Genomic DNA, 24,038 nt, shown 5'->3' on the forward strand with positions numbered 1-24,038 from the left:
AGGTGGTTTTGTACCCTCCTGATCGTCCAGTTTTGAAGATCAGCCTTGCTCGACCTATTCGAGACAGTCGTATGATTTCGTCATTTAAAGTTCAGAAGTATTTGCGAAATGGGGGTACTGCTTTCTTGGTCAGTATCGCCCCAGTTGACTCGGTGTTGACCCCTATCGAGGATCTTGACGTAGTTCGGGAGTTCCCCGATGTGTTTTATGAGGAACTGCCTGGATTACCTCCGAAGCGTGAGATCGAGTTTTGTATTGAGTTGTTACCTGGAACAACTCTGATCTCAAAGGCACCGTAATGTAGGGCTCCAGCAGAACTCGAAGAACTGAAGTGTCAGTTGGGAGAGTTGATGGAGCAATGGTTTATAAGAAATAGTGTATCGCCGTGGGGTGCACCTGTTTTGTTCGTAAAGAAGAAAGACGGATCCCTGAGGTTGTGCATTGACTACAGAATGCTCAACCAAGCGACAATTAAGAACAAGTATCCATTGCCGAGAATAGAAGATCTCTTTGATTAATTGCAAAGAGCGAAGATATTCTCGAAGATGGACCTCAGATCGGGTTATCATCAACTCCGGATCAGAGAAGAAGATGTCTCGAAGATAGCTTTTTGAACTAGGTACGGGTTATACGAGTTCGTTGTGATGCCTTTTGGGCTCACGAATGCACGAGTAACATTCATGGATCTGATGAATCATATTTTCCGTCCGTTTGTGGATACGTTCGTGATTGTGTTCATCGATGACATCTTGATCTACTCAAAGACCCCTGAGCAGCACCAAGAGCATCTGCGTATCGTGTTGGGAGTACTTCGGGAGCACAGATTGTTCGCCAAGTTCTCCAAGTGCGAGTTTTGGCTTCGACGAGTTATGTTTTTGGGTCATGTGATATCTAGTGAGGGTGTGTCAGTAGATCCAGCGAAGATCGAAGCAGTGTTGGACTGGAAGCAACCCCAGTCTGTTACAAATATCTGCAGTTTTCTCGGGTTAGCTGGTTACTACTGGCGTTTCATTCAGGACTTCTCCAGGATTGCGCTTCCATTGACGAAGCTTTTGCATAAGGGAGTCAAGTTTGAGTGGACTGACTCTTGTGAAGAGAGTTTCTAGATCCTGAAGACGAAGCTGACTACCTCTTCGGTGTTAGCTTTACCTTCTGGTAGAGGCGGTTTTGTGGTGTACACGGACACCTCAGGTACATGATTGGGATGCGTGCTTATGCAGCACGATCGTGTTATTGCGTATGCTTTGCGACAACTGAAGATTCACGAAAAGAATTATCCGACTCATGACTTGGAGTTAGCAGCTGTGGTGTTCGCCTTGAAGTCATGGCAACATTATCTGTACGAAGATACATTCGAGGTCTTTTCTGACCATAAGAGTCTCAAGTATTTATTTTCCCAAAAGGAATTGAATATGAGACAACATCGTTGGCTCGAGTTTATCAAAGATTATGAGTTTACGTTGTCTTACCACCATGGTAAGGCGAACGTCGTGGCAGATGCGCTTAGTCGCAAATCGAGTAGTGTTCTGGCTAGTCTTGTGTGGAGCTAGAAGTTGATCGAAGATTTCGTGGCTTGAAAGCCATTTGCGATCTTAGGCAGAATGATCAGATTGTCTGGGTTGGCCATTCGATCAGAGTTCTTGCCTAAGGTTATTGAGGCGCAGAAGCGAAACACTCAGTATAAGAAGTTTGTTGACCGAGCTCGTGAGGAGGGCTCAGTCTTTCGCATTAATGACTGTGGTTGTATCCGCATGAAGGATCGACTTTGGGTGCCAAATGACCCTGAGTTGAGGAAGGAGATTCTTGATAAGGCACATCTGTCGAAGTACACCGTCCATCCTGGTGGTACTAAGATGTTTAAGGATCTTCAATGAAGGTATTGGTGGAACGGGATGAAGCGTGAAGTCGCAGCATATGTTTCGAGGTGTTTGACTTGTCAGCAAATCAAGATCGAGCACCAACGTCCCAGTGGTTTCATGCAGAGGATTGAGATTCCTCAATGGAAATGGGAGGATATCACGATGGATTTTGTGGTAGGTTTACCGCGAACCAGGCGAAAGCATGATGCGATATGGGTGATTGTGGACAGACTCACCAAGTCTGCTCACTTCTTACCTATCCGGGTCAGTGAGCCGCTTGAGAGCTTAGCAGACTTGTATATCCGAGAGATTGTACGGTTACATGGTGTACCTACGTCTATCATTTCGGATCATGATCCCAGATTCACGTCGCGACTGTGGGGACAGTTGCAGTCAGCTTTGGGAACAAAGTTAAAGTTCAGTACTGCCTTTCACCCTCAGACTGATGGCCAATCAGAGAGACGATTCAGACGTTAGAAGATATGTTGCGAGCTTGTATGCTCGACTGAAAGTGTGATTGGGATTCACACTTGTGCTTGGTCGAGTTTGCCTATAACAATAGTTATCACGCTAGTATCGGTATGGCTCCGTACGAGGCTTTGTATGGGAGACATTGTCGATCACTGTCATATTGGGACGATATCAGCAATCGATCCAGTGAATCACCGATTGTTCTTCAGCGCTACACTCAGCAAGTGCAAAAGATCCGAGAGCGTCTGAAGGCAGCCCAGGACAGACAAAAGAGTTACGCCGATAAGAGGCGGTGAGAGCTTCAGTTTGATGTGGATGACATGGTTTTCATGAAAGTATCACCAACGAAGAGCGTCTTTCATTTCAGAAAGAAAGGAAAGTTGAGTTCTAGATATGTTGGGCCGTTCAGGATCCTTGAGAGGATCGGTGGAGCAGCCTGTCGGATTAAGCTACCGCAACAATTTGCTTAAATTCATAACGTTTTTCACGTGTCGATGCTGAGGAAGTACATTCCGGACCCATCACACGTCATCCGATACGAAGATGTCGAGGTACAAGAGGACTTAACTGTGGCCAAGAGACCCGTTGAGATCGTCGATCGTTGTAATCAAGTTCTGCGTACCAAAACCATTCCGTTGGTTAAGGTACGGTGGCAACACCATGGCATTGAAGAATGCACATGGGAGTCTGAGGCCAGCATGAGGAAGAAATACCCTGATCTTTTTGTGGCCTAGCGTTCGTGATTTCGCGGACGAAATCCCTTTTTAGGAGGGAAGGATGTAAGATCCACTACATTTCTAAAGAAAATTTATATGAAGTATGCTTTAGTTTTGAAAAATTCGTGTTCTAAGCGAGAATTGCTCATAAATTTGGCGTATATTATTTTCTGAGGTCCTGAATCGCGTAAATTCGCTTTACGAGGTGATTCAAGGCTAATCACGATGAATTTAGCCTTGATATTTCTAGAGTATATTTATATTATACTAAATTAGTTTAACCCCAAATTCAGGATCTAAGCGAGAAAGATACCTCGTTATTTCATCGAATTGGCGAAAAACGGGTATATCGGTAAATACGAGTCACAACGAGAGCAAATTTTTGTCAGAATAGAAAACCTAAATGATTAAACTTAAAACTTAGGTTTTAATTTACCAAGGATAAGGTTTGAAATGAAATTGTTTAAATGATTAAAACCTAGCTTTTAAATGAAAAATTTACTAAGGTTTTATGAGATATTAAAATTGGATTTTTGTAAAGTTAAAAGAGACTTTTTCAAAAATCTCCAAGACTTGATTTGGAATTTGGAAAAAGTAGTTAGAATGGGGCCCACGTGAGCATGAGCTCAGCCCATGCTACTTTTCAAAAAAATAAAACAATAATAAAAAAAATGGTATTTAATAGGCATTTTTGAAAAGGTTGAAAATTTTCAAAAAAGGTGGTTGGTTTTTGGAAATTATAGAAGTGGGTGGCTAAGCCCCCATAGGCTGGACGCCCCTTAGGGGGTAGCTCCAGCCCATCAAGTCAAAAAAAAAAATATTTGAATTTAAAAAGGGTTTGACCTTTGGGTCAAAAGGTGGTCTATGGAGAGACCTACTCTCCCTAATTTAGGGAGAGTGGTTGGGAGCTAGGCTCAAGGGTTGTACACCCTTGAGCTAGACCCATCAATAGGGGGTCAAACCCTTGGACCTAGCCCCTATAGCACCATAGAGGGAGGGGGGGGGGGTGTGGGAGGAGAGCCCTCCATCTCCTCCCCTCTCATCCCAGCCCTCCATCATGGAGGGGGGTTATTTAAGGGAGTGAGGAGAGAGAAATTCATTTCTCTCTTCCTCCTCCTCCACCGTCTCCCTCCATTCTTCTTTTTCTCAAGTGTGAGAGTGAAGAGGGTGAGAGAGAGAGGCCTTGTCCAGGGCTTGTGTGATGTCAAATTCTGATTTTACAGCCCTAAGGTGTTTAACAACATGTCATTATGCCTCATACTGCATTTCATCATCATTTGGTTCAATTCGAATTTCAAAATCTCAATTTTACCAAAATTTCCTTAAAAAAACCCTGATTTTAAAGGTGTAACTTCAATATCAGGGGTATTTTGGTCATTTTGACCACAATTTTGAATTTCAAACTATTTCTTACTGAATTTCTTGCATTTACATCATTTCAAATATCAAGAAAGCATGATAATAGGGTTTATATCCAATTAAGTCCAATAATTTCAGAATATTATTGGAAATCTTGGGAAAACCCACATATTTGAGCTAACCCCATTTCAAGTTTGGCAGGGACATTCAAAGGAAGGAGTTGAAGTCTGCAATTTCCTTTTATTTCATTTAATTAGTGATGTAATAATGTAAATTTTGGAGTAAGAAATTTTATTTTCTGCTTAGATTAGGATGCATATCATATAGTTTGAATTTCTGCAATATCCTGTTTATGTGATTCATGCATTTTATTTCAAAAGCACTATGGATGTACACGAATGACACGTGCACCAACTCTTAGGGAGTTGATGAACTCGGTGGAGTCCATATTTACGGCCCTAGTCGGAATATGGACGAGACCCAGATCCATCATCTTTCTACCAGTCACACTGAGCCTACACTCTTAGGCTATCTTCCAAAATTCCATTGCATATTTCTAATTCTACAAAATATTTTAGAATGGACTAAGTAAATTATAAACATATTAACGGCCATAGTCGGAATATGCGACAATTCTACTTAGTTTAATCCTAAGATAGCATATTTTCTGAAAAAAGATTTTTACAAAATGACATTCATTCATATCACTTGCATCATGAAATCACTAGTCTCTTCCAAGATTTTCTCAAGAAAATTTCATTCTCCAGAAAATCGATTTATCAAGAAACTCTGAAAACTTTCAAAGTTGGATTTTCCAAATCAAGTTTCCCATGATTTTCCCTGAAAAATATTCCTTGCTTAAAATTCATTTCCAAAAGGAATTTCTCATCTTTCTCAAAATCGATTTCAAGGATAAGATTCTCAGGATTTCAGTTTCTCGAGTTTTGATTTTCCATCTCCAAAGAATTTTCCAATGAATCTCAACCATTTTTCAAAGAAAGCTTTCGAAACTTGAAGTTTTCTGACAGATATTTTTCCTTCAAAGGTTCACCCTTTTCTCAAGAATTCTTTCCATTTTCTCAAAATTTTCTCACATCTTCATAAACTTTCTGGTGATTTCCAAATACTTTTATCTAAGTTTCCTGTGAGATTGATTTCCCTCTTTTTTCTGAGAAATGATTACTTCATTTTTGTCACTTTTTTTTGAAAGGAAAATCCACTGGATTGGCTACCCTCTTCAAGTGATATTTTTTAATTGACATATTATTTCTTTAATAGATTTTGGGGGTTACCCCAACATTTTTTCTTTAAAAAAAGTATATTTTTATCCTTTCGTATATGCATCGATGGCTTTTTAAAAAGGTGTCTTCTAGTTCTTATTATAGATGACATATTCCTAAAAGAAAAATACATGTGTATATTATCGTCAGTGCATAGTATTAATCATTCTGGTGTGATGTTTCTTATAGCATTTACAATTGTATATAACTATGATGAGTTTAGAGAAAAATAATTGACAGTTATATCATATAGCCTCTTAAGGTTCTTGTATGTTGTCTCTCACACATGGCTTAATTGTCATGTTAAATATTGCATAAAAACCAATGTTTTGGGCTATATCTCACTTTTCAAGAAAAGATATGAGTGTTTAACATCTAATGTAGTAAAAAACTTCAATTCATGGATTATTCTCATATGTGTTGATCTCCTAGTGCCTCTGCTTGAGATGCTTCATGTAATATTGATGATACTATTCAAGAAAAGAAAGAATATCTGACAAAACATGTCAGGCGTTGTTGTACTTGAGGTAAAAGAAAAGGCAAAGATACTAAAAAAAGACAAAACAACTACATTTGTTGTCATACATTGCCATCAACGTCAGTATGAGGCTCACAACCAATCTCGCGATTGTATCATTGATATGGATAAGGAAGAATAATCTTGTAACCTTTGGCAAGTGAGTGAGATTTCATGCAAATATGCAATTACATGTATTCTATATGAGGGCAAGCTACAAAAGATTTGGTTCACATATAGTTGCATATCATATTTTTTTTTTTGCAATTGGTGGATAATGTTCCATACAACCCTCCAATCACTCTTATTCCCTTATATTCAACAAAGGTGACATGTAAACCAGGGCAACCTAAGGTGAAGAGACGGATAACAATACCAAAGGATGTGAGATTGTAAGTGTAGTATATGTGGTGAAATTGTTCACAATAGGCAGAAGCACACATAACAATATATTTAAGTACTTATTGCTAAATATGTGTGTGTTTGTAATACCAACAATTTTTGGCAATTATTAAATCAATAAAATAAAATTTTTATGTCTAAATTATGGATTTGAGTTGATTTAAATTTGAATTTAGTATGCATGTCGAGCATGAGTAAAATTGGTTTTCAATTAAAATTTAAAATAATTTAGATTGAATTTAACATGAATTTAAAATTGAATTTAATTAGAATATGAATTTGAATTTGGATCTAATTAAGTGTCAATTAGGATCCAACATGTGAATTTGGATCAGGAATTGATTTAGAAGAAAGGTGGATTTGGATTTAGAAATGTGGATTTAATCCAAATTGAATTTGAGTTAATTAATTAGAAAGGATATCCCAAGATGGTGGGATGCCCCGCCTTGTGGTCCCATCCTACTTGGATAAAATTTTTCACTTTTTAAGGTTTCTAAAACACCTAGAAAATTACCTTGAGAAAAGTCAAGGATAGTTACAGAGTTACCTAATTCAAAATGGTAGTTTAATTAATTAAGGAGTTAGTATTAGTTGATTTCTTTTAGAAACTTGGACTGTTGGGTAGGACGCCCCAAGTGGGAGGGAGTCCATATAGAATGGACTCCCCCCATATATAAAGGAGTTTCATAGAAGGTGGGATGTTCCCACCTATTTATTTAACTAAAAATTAAATTAAAAAAATTAGGTAATTATCTATATGTGTATCATCAGGGGGTTGAAAGTTTCAAATGGATGAGATTTCCCAATCCAACTAAAATTTTCAGCAAAGAGAGTTGAGTTACTTAATGGGTTTGTAAAACCCAAGAGGAACTTATAAAAGGGAGGCGTTTGCGCCCCCCATTATTCCCTTTTTCGTATATTTTTCTCCCTATCTTTCTCTCCCTTATTTTTTCTTCTTCTCCAAAACTCATTCCCCCTTGAAGGAGCTTTGTAGGTGTGGTGTGACTTTCATTAGAGATTCACATATAGAAAGAGGGTCTACAATGAAGAGAAGAGACTCTTCACGATTGCGGAATCTCATTTTGGAGTTCAGTTTTGTATTTTTTAGCTTTTTGAGGTAGGTACATGTATTTGAGCTTGTGTACATTATATTAGGTTGCATGTACATGTTGTGCATGGTCCACATTTGCTCATCAACATATGTATATCAGCAAATCGCATTGATGGGGCTGGTATCATAGGTTTCTTGGTAGAACGATTTTCCTAGAAACGATTTTGAAAAAAAAAACTGATTATGGAGAAAATTAGGTCTCTTTCTTGGTTTCAAACTTGAGTGGAATGGTTAACATGCATGAATATATGATAAATTTGTGTTTGACCCATGCTTAGATTAAAATGTAGATTTGATTCAACCTCTAACCCACAATTTTTATAAAAGAAAAACTGATTCTTGAATTTTTAATAATTTATTTTTAGTAAATAGATTTTTGGGAGATTCTTGATTTTTTATTATGAATTATTTATTGATCTATGTTATGTTATGATTGTATGTAGTTTCAACATGCTTAAGGGATTCGTTTATGTATGCAATGATGATAAGATGGATCAAACTCTATTAAGTGTATGAATTCAAGATTTTTATTAAAATATGCCTATGTATGGTGTATCTTTTATGTTATTTTCATGCATGTGTATTATGGGTAAAACTCCAATGGGGTATTGGTATGTTATCAACCATTGTTTAATGCCTGGACTGATATTATGTCATGATTCAAGGTTTAATGAGTTCTTATCAATTTTTTTACTGAAAAGGCTTTTAGAAAAACCCCTATTTCGTGATTATTGATTGTGAAAATCATGTTGATGCATTAAATGATTGTTGACTGTTATATTAGAATGTGATTAGCATATATGATGTTAGAACTATGTTTAGTTCGATAATGATGGTATGCTCTTGATCAATATGAAAAAAATACAAACCCTAAACTTGGAATACAATTTTTGGGTTTCAGGTCTCTTTTTAGAATTTACAAATTTATGGGTTTTTATGTTATTGTGTAATATGTTATTGTTCATGTACAATTTTATTAGAATCATATTCATGTGTATTCTAAATGAAGTATGCATGACTAAATGACATGTGCATAAATAAATTTGTGTATGCTAGTACCGATTAGGGTTTATTGAAGCCTTTTTCAGAAAATTTGTTTATATGAATTTATTTATGTTTTTGCCCAAATTAATTAGTGATCAACTAGTGTTAATTCAAGTTTACATATGTCTGATAATATATGTGCATGACTGATATAACATTCAAACTTAAATTTCAATCAACAAAATATAGATTTGTTGTTCAGAAGCCTTGTTTTAAAAATATGATAATTATGTGATTAAAAAACTCTTTTATGAATTTAATTGAGTATGAACAACATGAATTGAGTTTGTTTTCATTGTTGAACTCGTGTTTAATGTGTATCATTGAACATTTGAAATTAATTATGAGGAATGGTTTTTGGCTTAAAGAAGTACTCTTTTGGAAAATCAGATGTTATTTGGTAAATATGAATAAATTCCGGTATTGCTTTGATAACCTGGTATGAAACTCTTTTTGAACATGTTAGATATCTTGGATTAATGTATTTTGAGATGGTTATGAATCTGAAATTCAATGGGCGAATTCCTAAGCTTGCTCGGTAAACTCTTGCGAAGCTACGTGCATTCTTGAGGAATTTTATCCTGAAAGACTGAAAGAATTTATTGTTTCTCCCAAATGTCAAACCCTAAAAATATGAGATTTTGGAGAGTGATTCCAGACCTCTAGAAGGGTTGACAAAATTATTTTTGGGTCTGAAATCGACTGCCAAAAGGCTTGGATGCTTGGCCAATTATATGTGAAATTCGAGAAAATTTTGGTTTTTGGGAAAAAACAAATTTGGTGAATGTACTTATTATTAAGAAAATATGGTTATATATGCATGCTCATGATGATTTAATATTCATCATATGATTATATTATAGTGCATGCATATATAACCCAGATGTACTTGATATAATGGGCTATTCATGTGAGATAGCTGCATTGACTTATGGCCTAATGAAAATAACCCTATTTCAGAATTCTGGGTATGCCTCAAAAGGGTACGTTGAACCGAAAGACCCAAGTCTATCTTGGAAAGGGTAAGTGGTATAAACTTTCTAAATCCATGAATTGTTAAAAATGCTTTGAGTGACGATGACTTGGTTGGTCCTCAGGTCTAGGAGAGTTAGGGGGGGTGAACTACCCATATTAGTCCTAGGTGATATGTTCATGTCTTCTACAGAAGTTAGAATTGATCATGTTTGGTCGTAGCCACTAAGGAAGCTTCCCTCGGTATGTGACAACCCCATGTATTCGACTCAGTCAGTCAATTGAGAAAAAAAGTAAAACATAGTATAATAAACACCCGAGTGGTTTTGTATGTTTTGTGTGACACCCTTCATATATACCTGATAGGGTTGGTAATTAAGAAAAACAATGCATTAGTTGAATATGAACACTTTTAATTATGCAATTGTAATACTATCATATCTGTTATTGAAATCATGCATAGGATGTGGTTGATGTTCAATTGATGACATGCCCTGATAAACTGTTGTAAATATCATGATCTTGTTTTGAATTAATTTTGTTTACATGCATACTTAATATTATGTATATATGATTAGATAATGTGTAACCTACTGAGAATGGTTGAAGTTTGACCCCTATTTTTAAATAATTATAGGTAATGAGTGATCAAGCAAGAGCGAGTGCAAGATGTTGCAAGAGTGCCATGTGAATCAATAATTTGGATCTCGGGAACATTCTTTGATTATTTGAATTATTAAATTTTAAGACTAGATGTATGAATGGTCTATATTTATGTTGAACCATTTAACTTTAATTTAATTTAATTTATGGTTGAATGTGATGTATTTAAATATTTGTAACCCGTCTAAAATGTTTAACTGATTTTAAATTTGTAATTTATGTTGTGTTTTCTAAATTATTTAAAAGAGGTTTTGTTAATATAAGGCAATGCTATAGATAAGACTCGTTTAAAAAAATCATACTTTTTGGGTTAAAATTTTGGGGTGTTACAGTGCTTATGTGTGTATTTATAAAAAAATATTAAATGAATTGCTTCTATGTCTTTATCAAGAGTTTTTAATGAATTTTTTCATTAAGAGATGATGATTTTACTGCTTTTATGTCTTTTATGTATATCTTAGGTCTTTGACGATATGAATATATCACATAAAAGGATACGTGACAGCAAAAGAAAGGCTACAATCAAGTCACCACATATAAAAACACAAGCAATGTAAGATGTATAAGGAAACAAATGTGTTTATACATTTATTTGTAGTACATATACTTGTTTATATTCAATTGTAATTGATCATGAAAACATGTGAATGACAACCAGCCAGAATAACAAGAGCACAAATATGATTTTGGCATGGACACATTATTGACTAGATGTAAGTATTAGCATGTTTGTTAGGTCTGTATGGAGATTGATTTAAATCCAACATGAATATATAACAAATGTTGATTATGTAGCATCTAAAAACATTCATTACCAAAATTGAACGCATCCATATATGGGATGAGATAACAAGAACACGTAGTTCTCGGTGAGTTCTGATAGCAATATTCTTGTTTTTTTCTCTCTAACTCACATAAATGAACTGCTTAACGTTATTGTTTACAATAAATGATTGCCAATCCTGAAGAGCGATTTAAAGCTCATTCTTTTTTGGATAACCATAACTTGTGATATATTTTTACATGATGTGATAAGGTATCTATCATAGTATATTGGTTCTATGTTATATTGCATAATTATATTTACATTTACACTACATATGATGTGTTCTTATATATTCAACCCAATTTATGTTGCAGATCTTAATTCCTTTCAACTGGGGCAATCAATACTAGGTTCTTTGAGAGATGGATATGAAAGCAAGAGAGCTCAAGTTGTATAATTTCATGAGGACCACAATGCATGCAGACAAGGATGCCTTGGATCTAAACTGTTAACTTATTCAATAATATATTTAGTTTGCTCTCATTAAATAAGATTAATATTGGGTTTTAGGTTTATTATTTTACATAGTAGTTTGGCTATGAGGTTTACCTAATTGGGAAGTATGTCTCATGCAAGAGATTTCTCAACAAAATAAAGAGTAATTACTTTCGTATATAATTTTTAACCAATGAATATTGTTTCTAAAAAAAATAATATTGAAGAGAGGATAACTTTAGTATATTATACAAGGTTTATGGTATAGAGACCAAATTCAAATGGCCTTTTTGTACTCAATTTTTCTTTGATCCTAAAGTAGGTGTTGGTGCCTCCATGATAGATAGTTTCTGCCTCCATGACATTTTTTCACTCATCTTTATAATAAAGGATGAACAATCTCCTACACAACCAAATTCGAGGATACATGTAAATAAGTGGGCAAAAGAGACTCACATGAAATCAAATTAAAAAAAGAGGTTTGCATGGTATCTATGCGAAGGTCACGACATTCACAAATATGTGATGTGAACCTGTAATCAGTCAGTAAACATGCAAAATTTAAAGACATTCACAATAAATATTTGTTAATGTCATGCGTCCATTTGCCGAGATACATCTTGACTTTAAGCGAGTGTTTAGTTAAAGGAGGTTCGCATGGCGTCTGAACGAATGTCAACACTATAAAAAATGTATGGAACAAACCTACTGAGGTAAAACTTTTAAATTCTAGAAGGTTCACATAAGGCTTATGAACCTCAAAAGATACACACATTTGATATGCAAATTTCCTTTTGTTAGGATTCAACTTAGCCAAGTTCACATATCCTTTTATGCGGATTTCATCAAGCCTGCAAAATGTTCATATGAATCTTCTTGTTATTGAGATGTTGCGAGCTTCATATGACACACGTATCTATTGCACGAACACCAGTAGGTTCGCTTGTGCGGAGTGTAAAATGTCTTAAAAAAAGTCTAAGAATCAAAATTTTGGAAAATTGTGAGGCATTTTGGATATCGTGCCATTTTATAAGGACAATACGGTCATTTTTTATACATTTAATGTTGTAAATACTTGTCATTTATGTTTTTTCGTACTTTTCAAAGAAAAAGTAATCTAAGTTGTTTATTACTTAAAGTTGGAAGAAAAAGTAACATAACTTATTATTTGAAGGGGGGTTAGTCCCACATCATTGGGGAGAGAATAGAGAGCACCACCCACAAACTACAAATAGGGCTCATCCGTCATATGTTGCACGGTTCACGGTTTGGCTTCCTTAAGTTTGACCCGATCCAATATATATTTTGTCCGTTCTCGGTTCTTGGGTATGTCTTTTAAACCCGAGCTAAAAAAATGTCGGTCCCAACCTGACCCGATTGGGTCAGGCTTTCAGCGGGCATGATCTCTTGTCAGGTCGGTCGGGCCCTAACAGGCAGTGAATCGAGCCGGCCCTGCCCGATGGCCACCCCTATGAGTAGCCAAGCATTAAGAAATGAAGAAGCTAAATGGTATGAGAGAGAGATTGCCAGCTTCCCCCCTTCAGTTTACCTCCACCTTTTTTTTTAAAGGCAAGCTCGGTTTAGGCTGATCCCCACCTGTTATTATTCAACGTACCACTGGGTTTTGAACATGCAACGTCCCACCACAAGGAGACGTGCACTGACAGCTCCTACTAACCACGCGGAGCCTCCATTGGTCACATCCACCTTCTTTCGTTTCCCCTTTTCTACACCACAATATTTTCTTTCGGTAATGGACCAATTAAGCCAAAAGTTAGTCATGTTTTTGTAATTTGTTAAATTATAATCTAGCTTCTAAACATGAACAGATGAAAGGAAAAAATACCCACTAACTTTTGGTTTATTTACAACACGAGTATAACTTTTGAGATTTTACAAAGATTTGTGCGTGTTAGAAAATAATTCAGAAACAACCGCCTTTTATAACTCAGCTGGGTTTAGATTGGTTAGGGATTTCAATGAATTGGATTTTATCCCATAGCTGACGGAATTCGAATCCATTTAGTTGCATTTGGTAAGACAAAACGATATAAGGTTATAATCAGATGAGGGTATGGTTTTGTTTTTTTTTGCTACAGAATCCGACAGATATTCGAATTTGATGGATATCCGAATTTGATGGATATCCGAATTTGTTTACATGTAAAATAGCAGATCTTGTATAAGCTATTCACAGCCTGAATTAGAATCCGTTTAGCCAACATCCGATTAGTTGAATATGGTATTGGCCATCTGAATCATTTATATCCCTAAGATTGGTGGATATGAACCATTGGTGGCAGTCTTTCTATGGATTTGGTGAATCAAGGTTTTGTGCTAATGATTGCTTTTGAATTCTTTACATGGAGTCATTTGCTGCTTCTTTTAATTATTTAACTTGTTTGATTAGTATCGGTGCTGTTGGTGAAGATTTCAATGATAGGTTGCTTTGGTTTTTAGTCTCTTCATAAGGTGCCAAAATTTCACTGAAAATTTCATTTTTGTTATGTAACCTTTTAGGTAGATTTTCTGGCAAAACTTTCAACAAAACATATGGAAAAAATTTGAGAATCCCTTTAAATGATCTCTGCATTGTTGGGGAAGAAGGAAAAGTAATTCCTTTAATGGATAGTAAAAGAATTTGTTGATTTTGCTTTCTGTTCCTTCAGATGTGAATAGATGCTTATCTTTTTGCATTTTCTATTTAATAAGCTTGTGTTAAACCTTCATCGAGAAAAAAGAAGAAGAAAAATATGTGCTAAACCCTGCTCTATGTATTTACGATAGGTAGCACTAGTAAGATCTCTTACTGCTCCATGTTGATCGATCTTTTGTTGCTTACCTAGTGTGTGTAGTAATTTCTTGTGGACTTGTTGCGTTGCCTTGAAATTCCAGGTCATATATTTATCAAACTAATTTTAAGTGCTAAATTTTAGAGCCTAAATAAGTTCATTTGAACTTGTTGCAGCCCTGAAATGTAAAGTCATCATCTTTATTAAGAGTTGTGCTAGATTCTGTAGCTTAAAATTCAGTCTCAACTGATATGGTGCCTGCTCTCTGTGCTCTGTGGCTACTTTGCATATCCTCACTGATCTGTCAAAGTGTAATCAACTTTAGTAAATTCAGGTAATGGTTAGTATTCCCAACATCATCTTTAAATGGAAATTGTGGAACCAGTTCCCACATCATGTCTTTATGCAAATTGAAATTGAGCCCAAACATTCCAATATCAAAAGCAATTACAACACTCCCGCCAAAAGGGGGGTTGGCGTAGTCCTATAACGCTCACCAAAGAATTGTAGATGTGAAAGTCCATAAGCAAATGATTTTATAAAAGATTTTTCTTTAGAAAACTTGCCTTCGATTTTTGAAAAATATGAGAACCCTGCTGGTACGAGATCCGGCCATTCCTCTTCAAGTGGCGATGGATAACTCTATCAAGATTGAGTTTTTTCCTGGGATTAACTTATTTTGGTTTTTCGACAAAGTTTCACCAGCACATGTGAAAAAGATGGGCATCGCCCCTCTGCGAAAGCCAACACATAGCATAGGCCCTGGGGGCAGGGGTCCTAGCCTCAGAGTTTTATGCTGCTGGCATGACGACCTTAGGTATGGCAGGCTGAACCAGCGCGACCAGGTCCTCGTCCCGGGTGCAGTTTCTTCTATTATAAATCCAAAAAATTACAACACTTCTGCCATGTATTTTGCTTAAAGAAAGACAGTCCACTAAAAAAAAGTATAACAATGATTTAACATATATGGTTTGTTGAGAAATAAGATGCAAACAACCAAAGAGCACACACGCTATATCCAAAATTTTATCAGAGAGAGAGAGAGAGAGAGAGGTAATCCAGCAATTTTTTTATGACTAACCATGTTTTGGCTATGGCAAACCTAGCTAAATTAAGGGAGGTGGGTGTTTGTGAATTATTTTCTTATGGCAAACCTAGCTAAGTTAAGGGAGGTGGGTGTTTGTGAATTATTTTCTTAACCCAGGCAGGCATTCCTAAAATACCTAACGTTAGCTGCAGTTTTGTAGATAGGTCCAAAGTTAAGTGGGTTTTTGTGAATTTTTCTAAATGAAACAGTGGAAGATAATTATTTGGAACCAGTGAGCAGCTGCCAAACCAAACTTCAATTCTTAGTTTGCATTTGAAAATGTTAGAATACCGTTAAGTTGGAGTTGGTTATAAGCAATATCCAATCCCCTTTTCAGTTCTATAATCAAAGGTAGTAGCACTAGAGTCTGCTGTAGATTGACTTGAATTGAATTGCAGTGACATGAATGGTTTTCACAAGACTTTGGTTTTTGGGATCAAGTCAGATATCCAAGTAGCTTGAAAATAGCTGGGCTTAGTTTCACTAGAGTATAAAATAGTAAGTTAGATCTGATTTAAATTGTCCTAATTCATGTCCATGTCCTGACTACAAGTCAAGTTCCTTTGGCTCTCTCCTTAAACCTAGATTTGGGCTTGTTTGGCCCTTCTACACCCTTAATGGAAGCTTAGTTGGGTTCTTTAGATTCAAAATCCAAATTGGTGAATTAATGGTGATCAAATCCGGGGCTATTCCCCAACTTGCCTATACAAACAAAACAAAAAGAAAAAAGAATAGTGTCTATGCAAATGGTGTAGCACAAGTCATCCAAGCATGGCTGCACAGGTAAACTTTGCAGGTTTCAAGCCATCTGCAACTTGCTAAGGTCTGTTCTCCTCATAATGGGAAGCATTCTCCACAGTGTGCCTTGTGCCTGAAGTAGAATAGATGCTGTGACACATTTGAAAGTGGGAAAATGATAGAAAAAATATGAGTGGAAAAGAAAAAGGTACAGTTCTCTCAAATGTTCCAAATAAGAGAATTTTTCGATGATTTTTTTTCTAAAAAACATCCTTTCATATGAAAATTTTCTCCATATCTGGTGATAGAGAATTCTTTCGTATGTCAAGCTTCTCTCGCTCAATTTAATTTTTACATATCAGACAAACAAAAGAATATTGTTCGTATGTAAAAAATTTCACTTGAGAACTTTTCATATCAAATTTCCTTTTCACAAGAATTTAATCCCACTTCCAAACGTGAAGAGGGACACTTAAATATCATACATCGGATGGGATTCATGAGCATTTGCCACCAGGGCGTCAGAATATACAGGCAACAACAGCCAGTTTTTGCACAAACTGGCCTACTAGAGGTCCTAATGAACCAACCATCAAACCACAAATAAAACTCAGTAATAGAAGCCATTACTAGGTATCGTTGTCAACATCTGGCTCGGTATTTTACATCTTGCTTTCAAGTTTTTAATTTCCACGAAGAAATATTTTCCTTAACCAATTGGTATCGCAACATTCATTCACGCAAAGCCAGAAGAAATCTCAGGAGACAATCTACAAAGCAACGTCGTTTGTAAAAGCTGTGAACTCGGAAGCAGCAGCGTAGGTTTTACTAAATTCATTCATAATATGCATGCGTGAAGGCATAAGTGCATACACATGAACAAAGCCAATATGTGGCAGTCAAATCAGCTAAGCTCAAACAGTTTGACACTTTTCTAAAGAGCTTAACCAAATATTACAGAACTTTGTTGAAGAAACCTTTATCTGATCAACCCCAGTTTCGATTGGTGTTGTTTAAATATCAAAGAAGCTGGTCTAGCACTCTTACAACTTGCCTTTCAATACCGATAAGCAACACAATTTACCACCACATTAGGCAATGATCCGAATATCATTCTGAAAACCCAAAAAAAAGAAAAAGAAAAAGTAAAACATTTACAGGATGGGAATAAACAGCTCAAAAACCTTGGAAATACAAGCTGGTCAAACCATGGGCAAAAAACTGTTCTCTGGAACTGTGAGTAAATGGCTCTTACTGGCTCAGGGCCCATGAAAGTATGATGGCCTTCGATCCCCGCAAATGTTGTTCATAGTGCCAGCTATTCGTGTTTATCAATGTCGGAATGAATGTAGAATGAATGAAATAGACATCTGAATGCAATCAAAAGTTGAAACGATACTACTTTTGCTTTATAGGCACAAAAAAACAAATAACACTTTACAGGTTCCTGCTCGAATACTACATTTCCTGACAATGTCCGATGAATCAAGATATAAAAATATACTGGAAAAGGTTGTACCACCAGATCAGTGTGGATGTCTCAATTCGATGGTGAAGAATGTACAGACTAATCCTCCTCCCTTTACAATATCCCAACCACGCAGCTTAAGTGAAGTCTGTACTCCAATCCCCTCATATGGTGACCCAAAAGCATACACCTGCAATCACCACAAGTACGATGGTTTCATATACACATGCATTTGTTCACTTGGCATAAATATATGCGAATGTTAAGTTGCACAAAGTATGAAACATAATCCACAAGTTTAATGAAGATGGAAGATGAAAAGAGTACGCAAAATTGTTGCTCAGGCAACATTAGGCTACTGTAGGTAGAAGTACATCATAACCTGAAGTTGAGGATGATGAAACAACTATAGAACATGATGCTAATCCATCCAATTATAGATTCAAACCACAAGAACCTGTCTGTCAAATTTTGTACAGCAAAGAATTAACTTGTAGAAAATGTTTGCCGCTCGATGCTGACATTGTCTAGCCAATGGAAGCTCAAAATTTGTCATGCAAACTGACTTCTGTTTTCAACTTTTTACACAAGAAATTTAAGTTCTTTTCTTTTGATAGGCATGCTTGGGGAATAATCCCCATGGAATTTGAATCTGAGATCCCTCAGTTAAGATATTGAGGCCTAACCATCCAGCTATCTTATTTGACCCCAAAAATTGAAGAATTACATACCAGATAGGGTGCATTTCATTAAATGTAGCTCACGAAGATGAGAAAGCAAACATGATTTAACTTGGCATCCTAAGCTAAATTGAGAACATCAGATGTGAAGTATCTGATGGGAATGTTTGCTTCTGAATTTTCCATTATAATAAAATGGACATTTAAAAGTAAAACTAATATCTAAAGCTTTGCTTGCATGTATGCTTACACAACCGCACACACACACACAGAGTGGACATACCATAATATAATGGTCACATTGTGTTTCTCAAATTTACGTCAATTTTCTGTTCTGCATCATGTGCAAAATCCATGGAACTATTGTTGGAAAGCTTGGAGTTTGTATGGGAGTATATGATTGATTCTGTAATAAAGGATTGGAAATTTTAAGGCATAATAAGTATTCAAGCCTTGTCTTTCTGGGAATCTCTAACAACATTTGCTTTACAGACAGATTATCACAAGGTCAGTGTCCAGATCTTGGTCCACCAACAGCCACAGGTTTCCCCCATAAAACAATAGCGAAAACTTCCAGAACTTCACAAAAACCCACTCATCAAAACTTAGGCCCCTTTTGAATGATATCATTGAAAAAATTGTTTTCCAAAATTTATTTTTGATATTTTCGTTGGTAATCTAATCACCCTTCCCCTTGACATCTTGTCACACAACATGTTTCACACAACGCCTCCCAAGTCAAATAGCCAATACATAATCACTCACACTGTTGGCCATAGTTCACATTCTTCCTGTCAGGAAGATGCATAGGCCAAATCATGCTACAGGAAAACCGATGAGCATGTCATTCTGCCCATCAAATCGGCCTCCAAAAGCATAAAAGGCATAGGCCAAGTCACAGGAAGACACATAGGCTGAATCTAAACTTTAATCATCCTAATATGGTTCACCTACTTTGCCATCTTTAGATATAGACTAAAAGTACATTATGCATGAATCTTGCTCTAAAAAGTACACAAGCTAAAGATATTACTGAGACGTGCCTTCACCAACTCTATACTCAGAAAACATAGCTATTACCATGTGAAGTCTACATGAAGCTTTAATAGTGTGCAAATCTGTTCCTTCAACCGGCCTCCTAAATCTCAAAGATATGTGTACCAAGTCAATATGAAGATAGATATGCTAAACCTAAACTGAGAAGGCAATCATTCTAAAATGGTTGATCTATACTGTGCCTCTGTAGGACAATCAAGAATATTATTCATAACAGGCAATTACGTACAGAGACATGACAAGAAACAGTGGGTATTCATTCACTTTTTGATATTTTCTTATGATTCTAGACAAAAATAAAATCAATCTTAGTAACTATAGTTGGTAATCTTTGCAGGACAATTACTAGAATACAGAGTACAGGCAGAACTAGCCCAGTTAAAGCAAATAACACTGTAACAGATATATCCAGAATTATACACTGGGTCATACAGTCAAACCTGAAGTTGATTTTGATAAGAGCATGGAAACAGTTATTTCATCACCATAGGATAACAAGTGTGGATTATAAACATGTTTGAATCATTCATATGTTCCTTTTGGTCAAAGAAAAAAGTGCATGTGAGATAGATCAACCATAGTCACCTATATCGTTCATGATATTTTCTCGGCAAGGGTATTTCTCAGAGAGATTTTCAAAAGTTGGAATTAAAAATATTGAAACATATAAATAATAAGAAAAAAGATAAGAAAATAATAGTCTTGCATGATTTTTCTTGCAAAAACATAAAGAAACAAGAACGTTTTGAAATATAAAAGAAACAAAAAAAGAAAAGAAAAAGTATGCTTAAAATATAAAATAAACTGAGATTTTTCCCAAAATATTGTGATATTATGGTGATATTTTGAAAATATCGCAATAAATTGCGGATAATATCGGCTGACTTGATATTGCGGATATTATCGTGATATTTTCAAAATATCACCGATATAGGTGACACTGAGATTATCATTAGAGAAGGGGAAATATTGATAAACTGATAGCAGAGAAGAGAAAATAGTGTCAAGGCAAATCTAATGGATGAGTGGGCTAGGTGCAGGGTAATTAAGGTGAGTTTAACAGCTGAAGCAATGCAAGCATGATTATACTATGTTAAACAAAAGTTTATACAGATTATACTAGATTGTAATGCAAATACAAACTATAAAATCCTATTGGTTTCCCATGCATTGCTTACAAGCAAACTTCCCCCCGATAAAGCCAACAGAAAGTAAAAAACCAGTCATAAATTTGCATACAACTTATCACCGAAATAGTAGAAGCAAGGCAAGCATGATTATACTATGTTAAACAAAAGTTTATACAGATCATACTAGCTCGTAATGCAAACACAAACTTTCAATCCTACTGGTTTCCCATGCATTGCTTATATACCTGTTACAAGCAAACTTCCCCCGATAAAGCCAACAGAAAGTACAAAACCAGTTATAAATTTGCATACAACTTATCACTGAAATCAGTACCTAAAGTGGAACAGCTTAGTGGAATAATAACGTGAAACATAAGTAATACAAACCAGAAAATCAATTTAGCAAGGTAATCCCGGGAAGTTCCTATGGTGCTGCCATGCCCAACCTCATCTTCTGCATAACTATCAACTTTTTCTGCATTTGAACCTTTCAAGCAGTCTGAAGGGTTGTCATCCTTGAAGAATCTCTGTAGGATGTTCTGAACAAGTTGCTGAATAATTTCCTCCACCTCAGGTGATGATGGACGAGATAATTCCGTCACCTGTTATGCAGGTGCAGTAAGCAAAGATCAAATGAAAGGTAAGTATGGTGTAAAACTCACAAAAATTACTGCAAACATGATACAAAATAAAAAGAACAAATCGATTACCATTTCAGGTTCTAGAGACCTTAGGTAATCTAACAAGTCGTTGCTCTCTCCATTCTTTTCAAAAAACATATTTTCCTGCTTTTCGACATCTAGCTCCTGAGAGAACTTCAATGAGTCAGTTTGCTAGTTGATAAAAACTAGAAAGAACAAGGAAAATACACTGTTGGGAACTCCAAAATAAAGGTTGTCAAACTTAATTCAAGCATTTAGGGATGTCAAGCATTTTTCTACTACATGCACAATTTGTTTGCATATATTAGAATGCTTCAACTATTCTTAAGTTTTCACATAGTAGAACAGGATCTTACACAATAATTCAAGCATGAGTCACCATGCAGAGTTGCCATCCAAGATTAGGTTTTCATGTAATACAAATGGATTGTTACACAATAATTCAAGCATGAATTGTACATCCAAAGTTACAACTTGTGCAATTTCATTGTGATTGATGAATCATGACAAATTCAGTTAAACATAAATCTTCCACTTACCTAAGCATTTGTCATAGATCAAATTGAACACAACCAGAAAACCCTAGAGGAACACATTATAAACCACGACATGCCCATCAGCCATGTATATGACTAGAAATTTACAGTACAAACTAGAAAAAACGACACAGTAGGAGCAAGAGAAACAAAAGACTAGATCAATTTCCATATAAATTATTCGTTAAGTTGTATGAAGACAAGACACGGTTTCATAGCATCAAAGAAGCGCTTGCAGTCATTACCTTCTCTACCGTAGACAATGCTGACTCTAATTCTTGGATATAAGTCAGAGCTTCGTGTGACAAGTTACCAATAGCATCAGGAATCCCTAGCCCACGTTCACTCGTCGCGTCATTCCTAAAGTAAACACTAACACCATCATTTTGCTCATCATCCAAATTCTCCATGAAATTGGATTCTTGGGATGCGACTTCCAACTCTCGTTCATGAGGGATATTGAAATTTCCCATCAATGAAACACGGTATTCTGCATTCCATAATGTATACCTGGAAAACGAAAGGGAAAAACAAAAAAGATGATTTATATATGCATTAAATTGATGAAATATCATATGAAATCCTTACTAGCAAACACTTTTTCACATTTTTCTTTTTTATCTGCAAGAGAATCATATTAAATTTAGCTGTATAAACCCAAATACATCCAATAGGTTAGAAACCCCTCAGTTCAATTACTCGGAGAATCCAACTCTACTCAGAAAACCAAATCTGTCATAAGCTTGGCTATATTTTTCTTTTGCATGGAAGCGAATTACATAGAGTTAGATTACAGTCCTGAGTAATGAGGAAAAACTCGACTTAATTACTCGAAGACGCAAAATGTATTAAAAAAGAATAAAATTTATGATGAATTTGGCGGAATTTTATTTTGTTGACAAAATCCATATAATATTTCGTTGTCTAAGCCTCAATTCCTGAAAAATCAAGCAGAAGTACTCGAATTCAATGACTCGATGTGTGAAAACCTACCAAAAACGATGAAGAAAATAGAAGTTTTGAGGGAATTCAGAAGAACCCGCACCCGGTGATTATCGAAGAGGTGAGAAGCCGAGCCATCGGATGCCGCAAAACCCTAACAGTGACCGAGAACTGGTCCGACGGCAGCAGCCCGAGCATCGTGGAGATCGTCCTCTTCATCGACTCCTTGGCCGCGGCCGAGACGCCCTCACCGATGACCGACGTATCGAACGGATCGATCTGCTTCAAGATGTTCGCAAGCACGGCGAATTCTCGATGGAACCTCACCCTCCGCGTGGAGACGCAATCGTCCCCGTCGTCGCCGCAGTCCGCCTCGTCGCCACCGCCGGCGGTCTCCCAGAAACCACCATCGACGCCGGGAAACAGGCAACTGAGGGACGAGGGGGAGCTAGTGGTGCGCCTCGTCCGGGAGACGTCGATCGTCCTCGGCGTGGCGGGGATGGACGGCCGGAAATCCCGGGGCAGGGAGAGGGAGGGCCGGGGGAAGAGGAAGTCGGAGTGAGAGGCCGAGAGGGCGAAGGCGAGCACCCTTGCCGGAGAGGAGACGGCCATCAAAGAGACGGAGACGACGAGAAACTCAAGGGTTTCGTCTCTCCCCGTCGCTCCCTTTTGTGGCAGACCGGCAGACTCCTCACCTCCACCACCTCTAGATCTCTTTCGTTTTTCCTCCTCTTTTCTCCGTTCCGGTTTCCGTAACATCATGTTTGCCTAAAAATCAAGCCCTCAGTGAACTGCTGCCACTTTTGCTAAAGACAGCTGCTGAATACATGCACACGAGCCGAGTTAGAGCTGAGCATGGGCTGTTCGAAACCGGCTGGTTTCAAAATGCATGTTCAAACTGGGTAGTTTAAAAAAACAGGTATCTTTCACTTTTGAAAATGTGTTAAACCCCAACCTCTTCAAAAGGTGTATACATGTCTCACCATTTCATCAAGCTGACCATATTTCACTATTACTACGAAAAGTAGTCTATATTCTAAAGCTATACTGACAGCAGATTCGATACCGTGATCCAAAGTCTGCTCGTTAGAGAAATAGTAACTATTGTTTATACTTTTGCAAACATATTTTATGTATACTATTTTTAAGAGCTTTTCGAGTTTTGTCAGTCTAGTGGCTTGATCAAGCTCGACTCATTTATGTAGATCGAGCTTGGATTTGTGTATAAGCTCGGCTTATTTATTTTCACGAATAAGCTTAAACAGGTCGAGCCTGAGTTAGCTCAGCTGGTT

At 36.6% G+C, this 24,038-nt stretch overlaps 1 protein-coding gene across 1 annotated transcript; it reads right to left on the reverse strand.

The window, feature by feature from the left end:
- Nucleotides 1-17,659: 17,659 nt before the first annotated feature.
- LOC149837479 (seed maturation-like protein) lies at nucleotides 17,660-23,508 on the reverse strand. Its single transcript, XM_090008047.1, has 5 exons — nucleotides 22,850-23,508; nucleotides 22,050-22,314; nucleotides 21,317-21,412; nucleotides 20,994-21,208; nucleotides 17,660-17,930 (listed from the first exon to the last, which is right to left on the reverse strand). Exons 1-5 carry the CDS (start codon nucleotides 23,506-23,508, stop codon nucleotides 17,855-17,857), a joined length of 1,311 nt encoding a protein of 436 aa, XP_089864173.1. The 3' UTR covers nucleotides 17,660-17,854.
- Between the last annotated feature and the right edge of the window lie 530 nt (nucleotides 23,509-24,038).

This window comes from Nuphar pumila, chromosome 5 (genome assembly GCF_984573655.1).
Source record: "Nuphar pumila chromosome 5, dmNupPumi1.hap1.1, whole genome shotgun sequence".
Classification (NCBI taxonomy): domain Eukaryota; kingdom Viridiplantae; phylum Streptophyta; class Magnoliopsida; order Nymphaeales; family Nymphaeaceae; genus Nuphar; species Nuphar pumila.

Bases quoted from the DNA above. Each gene is read 5' to 3' on its own strand.
- LOC149837479 (XM_090008047.1), bottom strand. From the start codon at position 23,508: ATGATGTTACGGAAACCGGAACGGAGAAAAGAGGAGGAAAAACGAAAG. The intron at 21,413-22,049 runs GTAATGACTGCA...AAGTTCTCTCAG, and splicing joins CATTGTCTACGGTAGAGAAG to GAGCTAGATGTCGAAAAGCA. The intron at 17,931-20,993 runs GTTTGTATTACT...TGGTGATTGCAG, and splicing joins CTTGCTAAATTGATTTTCTG to GTGTATGCTTTTGGGTCACC.